General features: G+C 46.0%; 1 protein-coding gene across 3 annotated transcripts in view; it reads left to right on the top strand.

The window, feature by feature from the left end:
• Positions 1-18791, top strand: part of LOC138803178 (N-acetyllactosaminide alpha-1,3-galactosyltransferase) — a 73860-nt gene that overhangs the window by 37557 nt on the left and 17512 nt on the right. For all 3 annotated transcript variants that reach the window (XM_069987020.1, XM_069987019.1, XM_069987018.1), the window contains exons 2-3: positions 6778-6894; positions 15387-15475. In XM_069987020.1, coding sequence (XP_069843121.1) covers positions 15396-15475 — 80 coding nt within the window. In that variant the 5' untranslated portion in view covers positions 6778-6894; positions 15387-15395. The remainder of the gene's footprint in view (positions 1-6777; positions 6895-15386; positions 15476-18791) is intronic.

Consider the following 18791-nt stretch of genomic DNA (forward strand, 5'->3'; position numbering starts at 1 on the left):
GCTAGGGAATCAACTGCCTTAAGTGCTGGGGTTCTTAAACCTGGCTGTGCATGGAGAGGGGTGTGCTGCGATGCAAGTGCACAAGGAGAAGCACTAGTCTCCCCTTTTCACCCCACAGCATTGGGGAGTAGGAATGAAACAGGCACAGACAGGCTGCTGCCTGGGGCCTAAAGCCAAGCAGGGACAGAACTGGGGTTCAGTTCCTACACCTGCCCAGGCCCTCCTCTAAGCAACACAGGACTATGGCACTCCTCAAGATCCTCACACAGCTCCCTGCAGGTTACCCTGTCACCCTCACACCCAGATTGATCGCAGCACCCCACCCAGGCACACAGCTGTGGTTCTCTTCTCCCTCCCAGAGCCAGGTGGGGCCAAATAGGAGTCAGATGAGAGCACTGGGCAGAGACAGGCTGAGTCTAACTTGGACTCCATGTAACTTACCACCCTCTAACTCAAAGCCCTCCAATTTCTGAGGTATTTTGACAATACCTGGCATCCTCTGACCTTTGTGTTGCCCTGGTCCTGATTCTCTTGCCTTTTCGTTGTTAGATTTCCCTCCCCCCTCCAACCCTCCTCTTTTGTAAAAAAAAAAAAAAATCACACCTGCTCAGTCTGAACCACCCCAGCTCCCCCTTTGCCTACACACTGGAATCCCCAAATCGGCCTCTGGCTGGGGACATTCACTGTCCATTCTCCAATGACTTCCTCCGACTCCACTCATGTAGAACAGAACTCACCAACTCCCCGACCCCTGACCTTCACTCTCTTTTCTCAGTCAGTGGGCAACACCATCTGCTGCCTACTGCAATAGGAACCTGGGAGCAAGCTTAGAGGACAGCTTTGCAGACTGAAGTAGATGCCCACACCATCTGGGGACCTGGTTCACATGGAGGTTCTGGGGCCCAGCTAGGACATCTTGGTTCGGTGGTGCTAGGGTGGGGCCCAAGGATCTATGTCTTTTTCGTGGTCCGCGTTTACCAGAACTCCCCTCAGCCCACTTCTTACGCAGTAACATCACAGTTGCTGCCCTTTCTTTTTTATTTTTCATTGTGGAAATACTGTACAGAGGGGTTACAATGACATAAGCAAGATAATGAGTACATTTCTTATCAAGCATTGTAGCCTCCTCCTTTGTTTCCCCTTCCCATCCCTTCCCATCCTCCCCCTGCCCTCCCACCCAATCCTCCTCCTCCCCCTCAACCAAAGTGGTAAAGTTCGTTTTCGACATAATGACTTGTACATCTCATTGTTGCAATGAGTCCACCTGTATCCCTAGTTAAACATTTGTTTTTTCCCTTCCCCTCCACAAATGATACCAACATCAAATACAGTGAAAGCAGGGGTTATGCCCTGGGGGAGGGTTGCTGCCCTTCTAAAAAGAGTTCCTGTGTTTTGAATGCTCAAAGCTCAGGCCCTGAAATAGACAAGCTTCTACAAATTCTTAACGAGTGCCAGGTGCTTTCACATGAGTACAAAATGCAGAAGCATCTGTCCACAGAGTTTTGCCATTGTGGCAAAGGAGGAAATGTATAACACACATAAATAAGCAGCCGAAAGTTAAACTGTAAGCTTTAAATTGGTGAATGTCTCACCAAGAAGGGGACCTTCATGCAAAAGTTTGTGAGAGAATTTATTTCACAGAATCCAAGGGTCACAGGGTGCCACTTCCTTCTTACTTCTCTCCAACCACTTCTTTAGTTTATTTTCCAGCTCCTGACTAGCCTCTATGGAGAGATTTTTTTCTCTCTCTCCTACTCACTCTTACTTGACAACTGAAAATGGATACCATTCAATGACCCTCCTCAGTTTTGAAGAGACTCTCAGGATCGGATTCTGAGGGGCTCTTTATCTTCTACCCCCCAACCCCTACTGTGCCCTCCCACCCACTTCATGGCTCTAGGCTATAACCCCTCAGCTTTCTGTTCCCCTCTGTCCCCTGAGATCATCAACCCACCCATCCTTGTCTCCTTCCCCTTTGTTCAGAAGAGCATCAACCTTCTGCCCTCCCTTAGTGCCTAGGATGACCCCACATGGGGCTTGTCTGGGAGCCTTCAGCACTGTCCTCTGCCTTTGAGTCTGGTTTTGTGTCTGCACGGACTTCCATGGCCACTGAGTTCTGCAGGAGTAGTTTTCTTTTCTTTTTCTTTTTCCAGTCCCCTCTAGCCAACATCTTTGGTTTAGTCCTTCCCAGACAAATATCTTAAAAGATGTCCTTCAGGGCTGGGAAGGTGGCTTAGTGGTAGAGCGCTTGCCTTGCATGCTCGAGGCCCTGGGTTTGATTCCTCAGCACCACATAAGCAAAAAGAAAAAAGCTGGAAGTGGCACTGTGGCTCAAGTGGTAGAGTGTTAGCCTTGAGCTGAAGAGCTGAGGGACAGCGCCCAGGCCCAGAGTTCAAGCCCCAGGACCGGACCCCCCCCCCCAAAAAAAAAGATGTCCTTCAGCTACCTGATGTCACTTTCTCATCCGATGCTTGTTCCTGGGTGCAGTGTTTGGTGCCAGCTACACCTAGGAGCCCTTGCTCAGGCTGCTGGTGCCAAGCCTGCCCTGGGAAGGAGCTTCGTTTCTGCCTACTTAGCTGTCTTCTCCTTCATCCCTCTCCAGAAAAATCCTGGTCAAACAGATGTGCTATGAGGATCTATCCACTTTCCTCCTTTTCAGGAACACCTCCTTGTTTCCCTGGGCTGTGAACTCTGTCATTGAACCTAGGGTTCAGCCTCATGGTTGGTTCCATAGAGGTTGCAGGCTCTCAGCCAATGAGTATTTGGTTAATTGTCACTAGTGGCAATTCCCCTAAGGAAATTAGAAGCCAGACATAGAAGATACATTATGGCCTAGAGTGACAGGTGACAACAGAGGTAGATTGACTTTGGATGCCACCAAAAACCCCAAGGATTGCCAGCTACCACTAGAATGCAGGAAAAGAAGCTTGGAACAGATGCTCCCTCTGCCACACCAGAAAGAAACCAATTATCTCCAGCAGTGTGATATATATGTCAAGTCACCTAGAATAATTTAGGGAATGTATGCATTTTGGGTACCTCTGTCTGCCTGTCTACCATTCCTCATCTCTACTCTATACCAGGCCCTGGGTAAACACTACTACCCAGAGACTTTGTGGTAGATCCGGTATCACTACTTCTTTTGAGGATCTTGGCAGGGGAGGGGAAGAGGGGACAAGATGGAAACCTGCACATCACCCCAAGCTCCAGGTCCAGAGAGACAAACAACCTCCCAGGGCTTGTGGAAATTCAGGGGAGCACTCAACTCAGGCAGAAAGTAGGTCTGCAAGTTTTGAAGGCTGCACAGTTATCAGCCAGGTTTGCAGAGCAAGTGAGAACAGGCCCTTTGCAGCCACCAAACCTGGGCATCTCTGCCAAGCCCTCGCCACCCAGAAAACAACAAATCAAAGAGCCACAGGAACCTAGGGCACCCTGGGAATGTTTTGCTTCAACTATGATGGTGTCTTGGTGCTGGGAGCCAAGGCTCCCACGGGGAAAAGGACCTGTCTTAAGGCCCTGTGGTCTGTGGAACTGTCACTGGCCTTGTAAGTACTTGGTTGGGACTCTTTTCTGCCCAAGTTGTGTTCCTACTATTGTTCTGAACTTTTTTTCCCTCAAATTCTCCCCCTACAAATGAGCTACCTTTATAGGATCTGTAGTGACTTCCCAGCTACCCTGGGTGGGTGGGAGAATTCAGCAGGACTGCTTTCCTTAGTCAGCTTCCCAGGTGTTCACATCTTTTCCTGACCCTTGCTGCATTCTGGGGTAGGAGAAAGGTTCCCCACGAACCATGCCAGAGTCTGTCTCAAGAAGTTGTCTTCCCTCCCCTCTTTGCTTTGCCATTGAGATGCCTCAAGAAGTTCCTAGTAGTACCTACAGTCAGAACTGCCCAAGAGGCAGAGCAGGAACAGCCATGTGCCAGCATCGGTGCTCACTACCAGCCTAGCTAGCAGCCCTCAGCCAACCTGAGAGGTAGATAGGGCTTTGTAATTATCCCATTACTCAGCTCAGGAAACCAAGCATGTTGCTTTATCACTGGCAAGCATTGGCAGGCATGTCTTTTATGCCCTCCCTAAACCTATTTGAGATTAAGCAAATGATGATAATTTGCAAGCATTCTTTGCCAAGGACACTTAATCCTCCTGTTTCCAAAGAAGTGAGCAGGGTGGCACTCTTGACCTTCATGTTTCCCATGGGAGTGACCTGGGATGCAAAGGCAGCCTTTGCCACACTGGTGCTATAGCGGATCTCACCCTGACGCAGAGGCCCTGGCACTGTATTCAGAATGTGGAAGGTGGCATGCACGGAATGCAGGCTGCCACTGGATAGATCCAGAGGCTCCTCTGGCTGGCATGATGAGCTTCCCCATTCCAGCCCTGGCAGCGTCTGCACTTTGATCAGCTGCTGAAGTCTGTAGCCTAGGGCTATTCATTATGCCTTGTTGCCTCTCTATGAAGGAATGACCACAATGTTACTCCTTTGAGAGTTCCAGAATGGTGTGTGTCTGGGATGGAGGAATCCTCTAGATTCTAGTGTCTCTAGAAGTTATACCTTCTGGCTGGGTACTGGTGGTTCACTCTTGTGATCCTAGCTACTCAGGAGGCTGAGATCTGAGGATTGTGGTTCAAAAAGCAGGAAAGTCTCTGAGACTCTGATCTGGAGGTAAGCACCAAAAGAGCCAGAAGTAGAGCTGTGGTTCAAGTGGCAGAGCACTAGCCTTGGGGAAAGTGTAAAAAAAAAAAAAGCTCAGGGTTCAGGCCCTAGGACTGGCACGTGCATGCGTGCTTACACGCACACACACACACGCGCACGCGCGCACACACACACACGTTGCACTTCCTGTCTTGCCGGTTTGCAAGTGGTCTGCCAGAGAGCTTAATCAGTCTGGAGAGCCTTATTATTTTGGAGGGCCCCAGGTAAGAAAGGCAGCACAAGACCTGCCAGGGAAATGTCCCAGCAGGTGACCTTGTATAAGGTGAAAAGAGTGAAGAGCCACTTTCTGGGAGACCCTGAGGGTCCCCTGAGATAAAGAAAGAGGGACTATTTTGTAAACTGTAAAGTGGGTGTGTGATCAATAGAAATGATCAGTGTTGTTCATTGAGAGGCCCTGGGAAGAGCTGGGTGCGTGACTCAGTGCTAGAGGCTCCGTACTTGGCGTGCAGGATACCCTGGGGTCTGTCTCCAGCATCCTCCAATAGTCCCTGTTTATCTCAAGCCCCTCAGATTCCAATCCATTCTCTCTCCCTTCCATGCTGACCACAGGTCCAGATTCCTAGTCTCTTAAGACAGCAGACGAAGGGGTTCAGCACATAAGATTGGGATGGGCAACCCAAGAGAAGAAAAGGCAGAGACCATCCATGGTCTATGGGCTTTTGAAGCCATAGGGGAGACAGGGTACTTCCAAAACACACAGCTGCTGGCTGGTTTAAAGGTTTTTTTTTTTGATTTGTTTTGTTTTTTTTTTTAATCCTTAACACCTGTCTGGAAAAGGTCTGTTGGTGAGGCATTTTCACACAGTGGACAGGTCCATGTAACCACTGCCCAGGGCAGAGCATACCAAGCCCCTTCTCCAGTCACTACCACCCTTAGGGAAAACACCTGCCCGATGCCTAACACCATACATTTAATTTTGCTTGCTTCTGAACTCTAAGAGAGCTTTAAGTCATCCAGTATATATGGTCCTGGTATCCATTTCTTGGGGACAGAGCTGGCAGTTGAATGACAGTATCACAATGTGTATGTTTTTGAAGGTTGTAGGTAGGATTTCGGGGAGCCTCTTGGGAAGGGCTTCCAGACTCTAAGGGTTGTTTTAATCAACTGGCTCATGACTTCAGAAAAGGAAACTGCGAAACTTCCTTCTGAGAACAGGAGGAAGAAACTAGATTCATAGCGGAGCAACCCAAGGGTCAGTCCTTGATTCCTTCCTGTCCAGCTTTGTCGTCTGAGTCTGGGGTTCCTGTACTTAGCGGCCATGTCTACTTGGGCAGGATGAAGCAAGGAGCTTAGAGTATTGCCTCCTCCCGTCTTGAGCCAAAGCCCTCTTGTACTGTTGTGTGTAGTAGGGCTTCTGAGAATGACTTCATTTGCTATTTGGAAAAGTTTTGGCTTTTTATTTCTAGCTTGAAAATCCACTGCTCCCAGGTCTCCTCCAGTGGGACGATTCTATTTTGGGATCTGAGGGCGGGCGGGTATGGGAAGGGCTGAGCATTGTTCAGGCCAGGAGCACAGTGGGCCACGGTGACCTTTTAAAGTTTTTACAGGACGGTTTGCTATGAGATCTCTTAGCACTCTAAAAATACAATGTGCCAGCAAAACCTAGCAGGTCCAAACCCTCAAGGGTGTAGAGGAGGGGCTCTAGCGACTTTGAAAAGTCTTGAGTGTATTCTCAAGAGTGCCTAACCCGTCCACCGCTGGTTTGGGGTGTTAAAAAAAAAACACATCATTGGCTGTTCCTGAGAGCTGTCACTTGAGGTTGTAGAGGTCCCAAATGGTTCCAGGTTTTCCTAAGGAGCAGGTGACCTGTGTGGTTCATGTGTTCCTCTGCAGGGTGGTAGCCTACCCTCCAGTTTGGTCCTGTTAGTTTCATTTGGTGCAAGAAGCCAGCCATGGACTGGACTGGAGAGGACCAATTCAGCCTCGGCACGTAGCTTTGAGTCAACAGACCTGATAAACAGCCCATTTCCCGGGGTTGCAGGAACAGAGCTAGCGGCAGCTACAAGGGCTCTGTCTATCCACCCACCCCCTTCTTCCTGAAATAGCTGTTTATTCTTTTGACAGGAGCTGGAATTCAGCACCTTCCCTTCCTCTGAGCCCTGCCTGCTTCTGCAAAAACAGAGCTCAATAGAACTCTGTTGTTCTGTGTTTCGCTCTGGAGGAAAAGAAGCAAACAATGAGGTATGTGAAATGGTAACATGATTTGCTTATGCCAGGCCAGGGTCACTGGCAACAGCAAGAGGCTGTCCAGTGGATCCATGCAGGGGAGGACCCCTGCTCTTCTCAAACTCCTTTCCAGATTCCCTCAATAGTTTTGGAAGGGGACAAAGGCCTTCTCTCCCCAGCCGTGGATCTGGAAGTGGAAGCTGTTAGGATGCTGGCTCAGGGACTTTTGCTGTAAGTCCTACTTTATTTTGCTTCCCTCTGGGGATCTCAGAGGGCTGCAGACTGGTCCATAGCTCTGGCTGGGGAGTTTTCTCTGCAGGGATCAATTAACAAGGGGCAGCATTGGGGCCTGAAGCTGGGCATTGTGGGTGCGTGCAGAGCCTTCTCAGCACATCACAATATTAGCCATGTTTCTTGCTTTGTGTCTTTTTTGGGAAAAAGAAAATCCTTGCACAGTGGCTTCTGGGTGAGACCACAAGGAAAAGCTTTGGCATTAGATTTCCTGAAAGGGATTCAAGAACAGGCACTACAAGATGTAACTCAGGGAACAGGTTGTTCCGTGTGTGATGGCTGGAGCAACAGTTAGCTGTGTATTTAGTCTGAGGCCTGGCTTGCATTTTCCTACGTCTGTGTTTACCCTGACCCTCATAATGAAAAACATAACTAGAAACAGACTTCCCTGCCTGTTTCTTCCGAAGAAGAGCATTTCTCTGTACCACACTTTGGAAGAGGTTTTTAGGATAATAAGACACTGTCCCTTCTTACCTCCTGTACTGCCCAAAGCCAAGACTGGGCTTGGAGGCCCCGGGTTCTGCCAAGACTGGGTGTGCTTAGCCAGCTTAAGCCAACTATTCTCTTTCACTAAAGTTCAGTCTTAGCCAAAAAGCCGAGCTAAGGCCACCAAACTGACCACGATGAGGGGTAAACAAATTATGTGAGGGAGGACACCCCATATCAGCACACAGGAAATGCCTGAGCTGGCAAAGGAGCTGAGCCAGTCAGACTCCCAGATGGTCCAGGGAAACCTGGCTTCTGGTGGCCCTGGCTAGTGTTTGGCTAGCTTTGGATAATCACGAACAACAAAAAGAGAGGACGCATGATGGAAATGTGAATGATGAATCCATGGATAAGCATGGGGTCATTAAAAGGGGTCAATGGCTCTGGATTCCAGTCCCACCATTTCATGCTGGTTTAAGTTGGGCTAGTGACTTAGCTTTTCGGAGCCTCCGTTTTCTTCACTGCTAATGGAGTGACTTCTCAGGATTGCTGAGATGGAATTGAGACTACTGGGAAAGGGTTTCAGTTGGTAGTCAGGAAGGACTCCGGTACTGAGAGCTGCAGGTTGATGTAGGGGTGGGCCTTTTAAAGGAGAATGTTAATGTTAGGTATGAAACTGAATATCTAGACCATGAGCAGATATCACAGCAAATATGAAAACAGACAATTCTCCCAGGTATAACACAACCCAGAGAAGCTTAATAATAAAATGACTGATAAGCAACACAAAAATGAGTCAAGTTGTGCATAGCTGCCTGATGTACCTGCTATATTTTAGCTGCACACTCTATAATTGTCTCTTTATCTTAATGGTCTAGTATACTTTTCAACAGAAGGGGAAAACAACCAGGCTAAGCCCATTTTGCTTCAAACATAGTTAATCACAGTTGTTACTGGTGCTGCCACATTTGCAGAGCTTTGGCTTTTGCTCAGGTGGCTCCAGACAGATGCCCCAGAGAATTCAGTTCTCTGCTCCTTACTAGGCATAGACTATGCATGGATGGAAGGTGGGCCTGTGTCCTAGATGAAGGGGGCACTGGTGGTTATAAAGTCTGGACCATCATGGCCCCTGAGCAGGTTGCAGGACTGTGTTCAGTTCCTTGTCCTTAGGTTCAAGGGGGAAGGATCTGGGTGATGACCAGGGTCTTGGGCAGGCTGTTTCTGGCACCTGGGTGGGCATGTCAAGTTGAGTCATCCCCTGTTTCTGCCTGTACTCCCAAGAAAGCCACCAGAGATCAACTAGGGTTTTTCTAAGCAGGTAGCACCCTTCACTGTAGGAAGCATTGGGGGTTTCCCACACCCACTAGTCATAATCAGGCCCAGTCTTGCAAAGGGACCCATACACCAAGGGACCCTGATGCAGGAGGCTTAGTAAACCTATATCATTTGATTATTATATCAAGGAAGGCCTAAGGGCCACCACAGTAAGATGAGCTCCATGTTGCTAAGTGACTTGGCCACAAACCCTGTGGTTGGAAAGCCTGCAGGAACATTTAAGTCCAAAAAGTCTTGTTTCACATACAAGGAGACTGAGGGCCTTAGAAAGCTTGATGCAGAAGCTTGATGATGTGCTGGCCTGGGCTGACTGTAAGTCTCTTGTGAGGCTGGGCCTCAATCCCCTCTTCTGCCTGACAATTGTCCAAGGTGCCAGGCACATGTGTGCAGCAGCTGGTGGCTCAGCTGTGCCTTTTCAGAGGTGGATCAGAGATGCTTCATCTCAACCGACAGTGGAGATGCGGGCTCCCCTTAGCTGCTCTGTGAGGTGCTTTCACACAGGAAGGAGAGTCTTCTAGTTCTGCTAGTTCTTCTACCCGGAATGCTGGATCTAAACCTTCTCATTCATAATTAAGGACATGGGAGATGAAGAGTGAAGCCTTGGGGCTGGGGACGCAGCTCAGTGGTAGAGTGCTGGTCTCCTATGTGCAAGATTTCCTGCCCAGCACTGCAAGGCAATAAAATAAATACACAAAAATTAAAAAGAAGCCGGGTACCAGTGGCTAGCTACTCAGGAGTCTGAGATCTGAGGATTGTGGTTCAAAGCCAGCCCAGGCAGGAAAGGCTGTGAGATTCTTATCTCCAATAAACCATTCAGAAAACCAGAAGTGGCACAGTGGCTCAAGTGGTAGAGCACTAGCCTTGAGCTGAAGAGCTGAGGGACAGCATTCAGGCCCAGAGTTCAAGCCCTATGACTGACAAATAAATAAATAAATAAAAGAATAGAGTCTTGTCCAAAATATCCAACACCGGGTTTGTTGTCTTTCTGCTCTATTTTCCTTTGCAGTTCTTGTCACTATCTTTTTTTTTTAGACTTGAACTCAGGGCCTGTCCCTGAGTTTCCTTTTGCTCAAGGCTAGTAGCACTCTACCACTTGAGGCACAGCGCCACTTCCAGCCTTCAAACGTGCTAGGCAAGCACTAAGCCACATTCCAAGCCCAATACTTGTCACCATCTTGGTGAGTCTCCATGGAAGCACCGTGGTGGTCTTCATCTTGGATCTAAGAAGTTGGTTTAGGTCTAAGAACTGACTGGTGCTAGATCCATGTTGAGAATGAACCCGTGCTGGAGTAACACCAAAGCCCCACATGATTCCTCTTACTGATTGATCCACTCCACAAACACATGGGGTGCGCCTACTGGGTGCTAGGGAGCCTGTGCCGGCCTGACCCATCATACTACGGCACAGGACTGAGGCCCATGCAGAGAAGGAACAGTTCCTCACAGAAGACAAGGGATTCAGGGGAAAGAGGGGCAGTGGAGGAGATAGAGGCGAGGAGGAGGGCTCCTAAGGTTGCTGGGGAGGTTTGGTTTCCTTTGCCACTGCTTTTACCCTGCCTGCTCCCTGCCCTCAGAGATAATGGCTTTTCCAGGCCCTCTGAGTATATAGCTATTCAGCTGAGAGGAGAAAACAGAATCCTCCAGTGTTCCTTCCAGAGAGGAACTCTGTTTGGAAGGGACACATGTACTCCTCCCACTTGGGGCAAATCTGTATGGTTCTCTGATCAGGTGAGTATTGTTCTGAGTGAGATGAGCTGCAGGTGGATAGGGAAGAATTAATTTATGGGCCACACATATAGAAAAATCTGTCTAACCTTCCAGGGAAATAACTGAGGAAAAGAGAGAGAGGGAAAAGGGAACAAGGAGCGTGGTGTGACACTTTGCAGGGTGACCCTGCCTGGGGAAATACCTGCACTCTCTGCACTAGGAGCATAAGTGCTTTCATCTGGGATCCTGTGCGGGAGCCAGGTTTACATGGCTGAGTATGGGTGTGGCCGGGGACCTAGAGCAAATGGAGCCATAGAGTTAGAAATGACAAGTATTAAGTCAGAGGCTTCTCGGAGATGGCGGGAAAACTATGTACCTGCACAACTCTGCGACTGTGGCTGGCCAAGGTAACTCAGGAGTGGGGTGAGGGGACATCAGAGGTTTTACTCCCCTGATTAAAACAATGTGTTAGTATAATTCAGTGCTTTGCCCCTTGCAGGCATTTAAGTTTAAACCTATGTTTCTTTCCTGGTAGGTAAGGCACTCAGCCACCCATCTTCAGAGTTATAGTTTTGAAAAAAACCCAAATACAGAAAGAAACATGCAGGAGGAGGACTTGTAGACTACAGTGTCTGCCAAATGCCTCGGTTTTGTTTTTCCAGAGAGAAAAATAAAATATTTGAAAAGACTCACTGGCCAGCTTCCTAAAAAACTTGGGATCTAGGTTCTAGGAAGTGTGTGTATGCTTTTAGTGTTATGGTTCTAGGTCTTTGCTAAGGATACCAGGTTGGCTCATTCAGACAGTTTCAAAGGTAAGATTCACACCAGAGGGAAAGTTAACCACAGCCAAAGAAGAAGCAGGTTCAAGCCATCTATGAAGTCCAGAAAGAAATGGGCTCTGAGAATTACCTCTGATGTTAATTCCTAAAATTAATTTTTTTTTAAAAAAGGGAAAGAAAGAAAATCACTAACACTTACATATTTGGGTAGATTAGGCAGAGTTAGGCCCGAGTTGGACTCTCTCTGATGGGAGCTTCACTGTTCTCTCTTGGGAGTGTTTTCACCTTTTCTGCATTTAATGAGCCTTCTGACTGAGAGACAATTTACAGGGGACCCTCAGCAGGTGGGGCTGACACAGCGGAAACTCCAGCCAGGCTTGCTTTTGCTTCTCAGCACGCTGAGGGTTTTGTAGCAGTGCCTGGGGCTTGATCAGAGAAAATAAAAACTTAGTCCCCCTTTTGAGCAGCCCTTAATCAGGCTGAGGCTCAGAACAGATGGATAAGCCTTTAGAGTCTACTCATTTGCATCTATTTGCACCTCATTGCATAATGTGTTCTTATTCCTGATCTGTCCCTGCTTTCCTTCAAATATGTTTTGAGCATTTGCTAAGCACCAGGCTCTGTGCTGTCTCACTGGATCCTCTCGACTGCCCATTTTATGAACACCACTATTAAGAACTGCCATGTTTAAAATGCATTCTATGTCAAAACATAGTGATTTCCAGATAGTGGCCATAAAATTCTTAAAACTCAATCTAGGAGTTTATAGACACCTCAAATTGACATTGAGTTCAATATTGGCTTTTTATTGTTTCATAACAGCTCTCTCTCCAAGGAAGGGGGAATAGAATGTCACAGTTGAAAACCACTTTGGTTCCTTTAACCAAAATTGTATTGAATAATAAAGGCAATATGAGAGAGATGTGGAAGAGGAGGTGATAAGACCTGAGACTGGAATAATCTAAGAACTTCTTTTTTGTTGTTGTTGGTGGTGGTGGTCATGAGGCTTGAACTCTGGGCCTGGGTGCTGTCCCTCAGCATTTCAGCTCTAGGCTAGTGCTGTAGCACTTGAGCCACTGTGACATTTACGGTTTTCTGCGTGGTTTATTGAAGAGTCTAATGGACTTTTCTGCCCGGGTTGGCTTTGAACCATGATCCTCAGATCTGAGCCTCCTCAGCTAGGATTACAGGTGTGAGCCATCGGCGCCCAGCTAAGAACTTCTTTTGAAAGACCCTCCTTGCCCCCAGAAGGTAAAAATTTCAGTGTCAACTATATTTCAGTTACTCACTGAAAGGAAAGGAAGCTTTTTCTGCTAAGGATCATTTAGATATTAGGACATCATTATTAGTCATCAAAAATTACCAGTAGAGCTAGGTCTAGGAGCTTACACCTATAATCCTACCTACTCAGGAGTCTGAGATCTTGAGGATGGCAGTTTGAAGCCAGCTGGCCAAGAAAGTATGGGGAGATTCTTATCTCCAATTAACCAGCAAATAAAGCCTGAAGTGGAACTGTGGCTCAAGTGGTAGAATGCCAGTCTTGAATGGAAAAACTGCAATGCTTAGACCCTAAGTTCAAGCCCCAGGACTGGCACAAAAGAAAAAAATCAATATAGGCAGATGGGCTGCTGGCAGCTGATGAGAAGCATGTGTTTCTGTGTCATCACATACCAAATGATTTCCGATGTTCCTCATTCCTTGGAAGGAGGGCAGTGGGGATCCAGGGTTGAATCAGGAAGCTCACTGACCACCTACCACAGACGGTTCCACAGTTCCACCTGAAACTCATATGTCTTATTCTCCAGCCACGTCCTCTAACCTTTCTTATCTTCTCAGTAAATGCTTCAGATTTCACCCACTGAGGAGGCAAAATTCTGGCTTTGCTCCTCTCCCTCGTCCCTGATGCCAAAATCAGCAGCCACATCCTAACAACTCTTTCTACAAAGTAGATAAATCACTTAAATTTATTTTTCCCAGTAGACATAACACAAAAATTAAGCATATTAAGGGGTACCCTGTAAGGTTTTGATACAATATATACCTTGTGTAATGTTTAAGTGAAACATATTTCTCGAGCATTTTTTTTAATTTCCTATATGAAAACTTAGAAGATTCTTCTTGCTTTTTGAAATGTACAGTACAATATTGTTATCTGTAGTCCCCTGAGGGTGCAATAATACAGCAGAATTTGTTGTTCCTATCTAATCATAGCCTAGTATCCATTATCAGCTTTCCCCATTCTTCTGCCCCCACCCTTGCCTATTCTCTGGTAACCTTTTTTTTTTTTTTTATCAGTTGTGGGGTTTGAACTATGGACCTGGGCGCTGTCCTTCAGCTCTTCAGCTCAAGGCTAACGCTCTATCACTTGAGCCACAGCGCTACTTCCAGTTTTCTAGTGTTTTATTGAGGATGAGTCTCACAGACTATCCTGCCCCGGCTGGCTTTGAACTTCCATCCTCAGATCTCAGCCTCCTGAGTAGCTAGGATTACAGGCACAAGCCACCAGCACCCAGATTGGTAAGCAATTTTTAAGAGACCAACTTTTTTAGATTCCATGTGATTCAGATCATGCAGTTCTTATCTATGTCTGCCTCCAAAGTATAATTAGGTTGAATCTACTTCTAGCCATTTCTCTGTCTCCTTTTTAGCATAGGTCACTGTTCTGTATTTTTATTATTTATTTATTTATTTATTTTTTGTCAGTTGTGGGGCTTGAACTCAGAGCCTGGGTGCTGTCCCTGAGCTTTTCGCTCAAGGCTAATAGTGCTGTACTACTTTTGAGTCACAATGCCACTTCTGGTTTTCTAGTGGTTAAGAGTCTCACAGACTTTCCTGACTGTCCTGGCTTTAAACCACGATCCTCAGCTCTCACCCTCCTGAGTAGCTAGGATTACAGGCATGAACCACTGGCACTCCGTTCTGTGTTCTTTTATACAGTGGTCAGTCAGGTGGTCAAGGATGGACACAGGAAAGAGCCTCAGGAAAAGAAGCCAGGTTTATTATGCTAACAGGACTTCAATACAGGAGGCATGGCATAGTATGCAAGACCACATGGGGAAAGTCCTCAGGATCATCAAGAGAAGGAAGATGGTGTTGGGGTGAGTGGGGGGGGGGAAGAGGGGAGAAAAGGATGAGGCCAGAAATCTAACTGGGTTTTCATGAGAAAGACAAGGCATGGCAAGGGAACAGTTTAGAATTAGCTAGTTGGAATACTTTTGGTAGGTTCCAAGCTTTATGGGTGATCTGTAGGTGTCTGGTATCTGGTCCTGGGATGATGAAAGCCAACACCTATTGTCTTGCATAATGTTTCATCTTTTTCACCTTTTGCTCATTCTTTCGTATTCAACTTTAATTTCCCTTCCACAGCAAGTCTTCCTTGACCACGAAACTGAAGAACTTCCCCACCCAATACTGCATCCCTTTCTATCACAATTTCATGAAGCAATGTAAAACTATCTGTATCCTTGAGTGCAGAGGGTTTGCTTGCTCGTGAATGTAGTGGGGGTAAACTGGGTGGGGCTGGGAAGTAGGCAAGACCTAGAGCATAAAGCACCAGAGTCATTTTCTCCTCTGAGCAGAGGTCATGTAGCCAGTCACCCAAGGGCAGGAGATTCGGGAGTGGCTCCCCAAGGACACATGCCATAAGATAAGGTGATCTGAATCAGGAGTTACTTGGAGTTCTGGGGACCCACTTACAGCTTTCCTGTATCTATGGTGGGTTGGGATCCTTTCTTGGCATCCTTCCCAACACAGGCAGCCTACTCTACTAATTGAGTTTGCCTAATTTTGGCTGCTTATGCAATTAAAGGTAAAACACACTCCTCAGCTCTAATTCAATACTCATAAATTTATCTCCTACAGTGAACATGGGTAAGAAATATTTTTAAAAACCATCTCTTGCTCTGGATTTCATTTAATCTATTTTCCACCTCTTCTCTCCCCCACCCCTACTTTTTTTTTTGCCTCTAGGAGAAAATAATGAATGTCAAAGGAAAAGTAATTCTGTCGATGCTGGTTGTCTCAACTGTGATTGTTGTGTTTTGGGAATATATCAACAGGTAATTATGGAACAAGATGGAATTATGTTGATGGAAGTACTGCTTTAATTCCATTTCACTAATGTCAGCCAAGTTACCAAATTGAATTAAATCAGGATTAACAGAAACCATAAATGAGAATTTCCATCATTCTTATATTCTTGAACCCCAGAATGCCTTTAAAAATCACCAGATTCTCCAAGTAATTTCTGGCTAATGAATTCATAATTCCTCTTATGTTCCTATTATCTTGATTTTAAAATTTTTTCCATTTTTGTAGTGGTAATCCAATACGGAAATCACCTTTTAGATATTTCGGACAGGAATTCCATGAGAAATCTATCCTGAATTTTGCAATCAGTAAGATATTTGCAGAGTTTAAAGGAGCAGTTCAAGTTGTTGACTTTTGCTGGAAAAATACACATTGAATTGCTGGTGATTCATTTGTGCCTTGCTGAAATATTAGCTCTCTCTCTCAGCTTTTAAAAACAGAATGAATTAAATGTTTATGAATGATCAAACTCATCTGTAGATTCAACTATATGAGCTGCCTCTGTGCTTTCTGAAGAAATTCCAGTGTCTTAAAGATAACCACAGTAGAGGATTCTAGCTTAAAAGTCTCCACAGCCTGACTTTGACTTAAAAGTCTATGGCAACGCTTAGCTTTCAGCTTCAAGAAGTTCCTTGTATAATTGAATTGTACAAAATTGTCATGACACCATTAGTGAAATGTTTCAGTGGCCTGAATTCAAGGTGGTTGCCTAGATTAATATTTGAATATCTCTTTCTTTTTTTGGAGGGGGGGGGGTCCGGTAGTGGGCCTGAACTCTGGGCCTAGGCGCTGTCCCTCAGCTCTTCAGCTCAAGGCTAGCGCTCTACCACTTGAGTCACAGCACCACTTCAAGCTTTTTTCTTTTTGCTTATGTGGTGCTGAGGAATCAAACCCAGGGCATCATGCATGCAAGGCAAGGGCTCTACCACTGAGCCACCTTCCCAGCCCAATTTGAATATCTCTTTCAGTTCGTAAATTAATGAACCAGTTTGACTGTCTTGTCTACCAAAAAAAAAAAAAAAAAGGAACTACACCTTTCGGTGCATTGATAGCAGGAGAAATCTGAAGAACACAGAACTAATTAGTCTTAAGGTGTGGCACATGTCTAACCACTTCTAGAATATTCTCTTGTTTCATTCTGAATGACTAATTTTGAGAAAAACTTGACAAGCTAGTAGGTGACCAAGTTTTAAAAGTCTGGAAAGTAGGTCTTTAGAATTGAGGAAACTGGTTCGAAGAAGAGATGACTCAGATTTGGGGATGGGGACCCTAGAACTCCCTTACACATGCAAGAGCTGAGGAAGCTCAGCTCAGCTCAGCATACCATAACAAGAGACCATACATTGTGTAACTTGTAACAACAGAAAGTTATTTATCACAGTTCCAGAGGCTGGGGAATTCAAGATCAAAGTACCAGCTGATTTGGTTCCCAATTGATGGCTCTTTACTTGGCTTGCAAATGGCATTTTCTCCCCCATCCACACATGACAGAGAGCAAGCAAGTTTTAGTCTCTTTCTAATAAGGTCACTAATTCCATCGTGGGATCCCACCCTCATAACCTCATTTAAAACCTAATAACCTCCCAGAGGCCCCACCTCCAATTACCATAACTTGAGCAACAGGACTTCAACATACAAAATTTGGAGGGGTGGGATTCAGACATTCGCTCCTTCACAGGGAGCAGTAGCAGCAGCATCTGCTCAGAGGACAACACAGCACAGGATACTTTGGCAAATGAAGGAATAACTAGCAGTCAGGTGTATCCTCAAGAAGAAGTGCACTTTGGGATTCCTACCTGGAATTGGAATGCTTTTTTAGATAGCCTTCAAGCTTTGAACCTGAACAACACTCGATTACATAACTTTGGTGATTAGGGTTGTAACCACAGTTGTACCTCCATATTCTGAGTGGTCCAAAATATGGGAGCCAAAGTTTCAAATGTGCATATTGGTATCTACCTCTTAGGAAGAGGAGTATTTTTCAGTGCTGGGTGTGCTTGCTGTTTATGAATGGTCATCAGTGGCTCTTCTGGGCCATTGTCTCATACCCAGATTCTAGCTATAGCATTCTCTTGTATGCAGAATCGCTTTATTATCTGTAAGAGGCCTCAAAGAGAGCAAGCAGCTTTTGCCACTTTTACAAGCTAGCCTTGGGAAAGCCTGAGATGAGCTGAGGACACTGACCTTAGCCACAAACTCAGAAAGATTTAAAAATAAGTCGAACGCATGTACCAATTAGTAAATTGAAGAAATTTGGTCAATAAGGCACTTAAAAGTATGTTATCAAGGATAGCATTCAATTTGAGACTGTTTAAAAAAAAAAACCCTTAGCATTTTAGAGCTGGAGAAAATCTAACTATTTTTAAAAAATGACAGTGGTAGTGATGACAGATGATAGTTGATGGAAGCTATTGATTACTGAGTGCCAGGATCCAGGCCACACAGTAATTTCCTGTTCTCATAATCGAACTGCAAAGTGTAGGTAGGTGCTACTCCCAAGTTTTTAGATGAGGAACACTGAGTCTCAAAAATGTTAAATGCAAGGTTTAAAGTTTAAAAATGCAAAGTTTAGGAAATTTTAGGTTTCTGGGTCTACCCCCACATTCTTCATATACTTCCTATTATTAATTATTTATACTTATTTATTTAGTATATTAGTTATTTATTGATCCATCTAGATTGTAATAATGCCCTGGATGGGGGAGTTCAACCTGGCTGACACAGCCCTCCCAGCACTCAGCACAGAAAAGGAGGTCCACAAGGAAGGAGGGCTCCTTCTCTTTCTCCTCTTTTTCCTCCTCCTCTTCCTCCTCCTCCTGTTCTTATTCTGTCCCCTACACCTCCTGCTTCTGTCTCCTACTCCTCTTGTTCTCTGCCCCATGCTCCTCCTCCTTCTGTCCTCGACCCTGTGTTCTTTATCTTCTGTCTTCTTCCCTCTTTGTCCCCTACTTCTCTCCCTTCTGTCTCCTACTCCTCATGTTCTTCTTCTGTCCCCTACTCCTCTTCCTTTTTTTGGGGGGGGGTGTCCAGTTGTGGGGCCTGAACTCTGGGCCTGAGCACCGTCCCTCAGCTCTTCAGCTCAAGGCTAGCGCTCTACCACTTGAGCCACAGTGCCACTTCTGGCTTTTTTCTTTTTGCTTATGTGGTGCTGAGGAATCGAACCCAGGGCCTCAGGCATGCAAGGCAAGTGCTCTACCACTGAGCCACCTTCCCAGCCCACTCCTCCTCCTTTTGTAGGATTCAAACTCAGATTTTCACATACAATTTCTACTCCTCCCTTGGGAA

The sequence above is a fragment of the Dipodomys merriami genome, unplaced genomic scaffold (assembly GCF_024711535.1).
Source record: "Dipodomys merriami isolate MVZ:Mamm:240054 unplaced genomic scaffold, mDipMer1.0.p SCAF_336, whole genome shotgun sequence".
NCBI lineage: Eukaryota > Metazoa > Chordata > Mammalia > Rodentia > Heteromyidae > Dipodomys > Dipodomys merriami.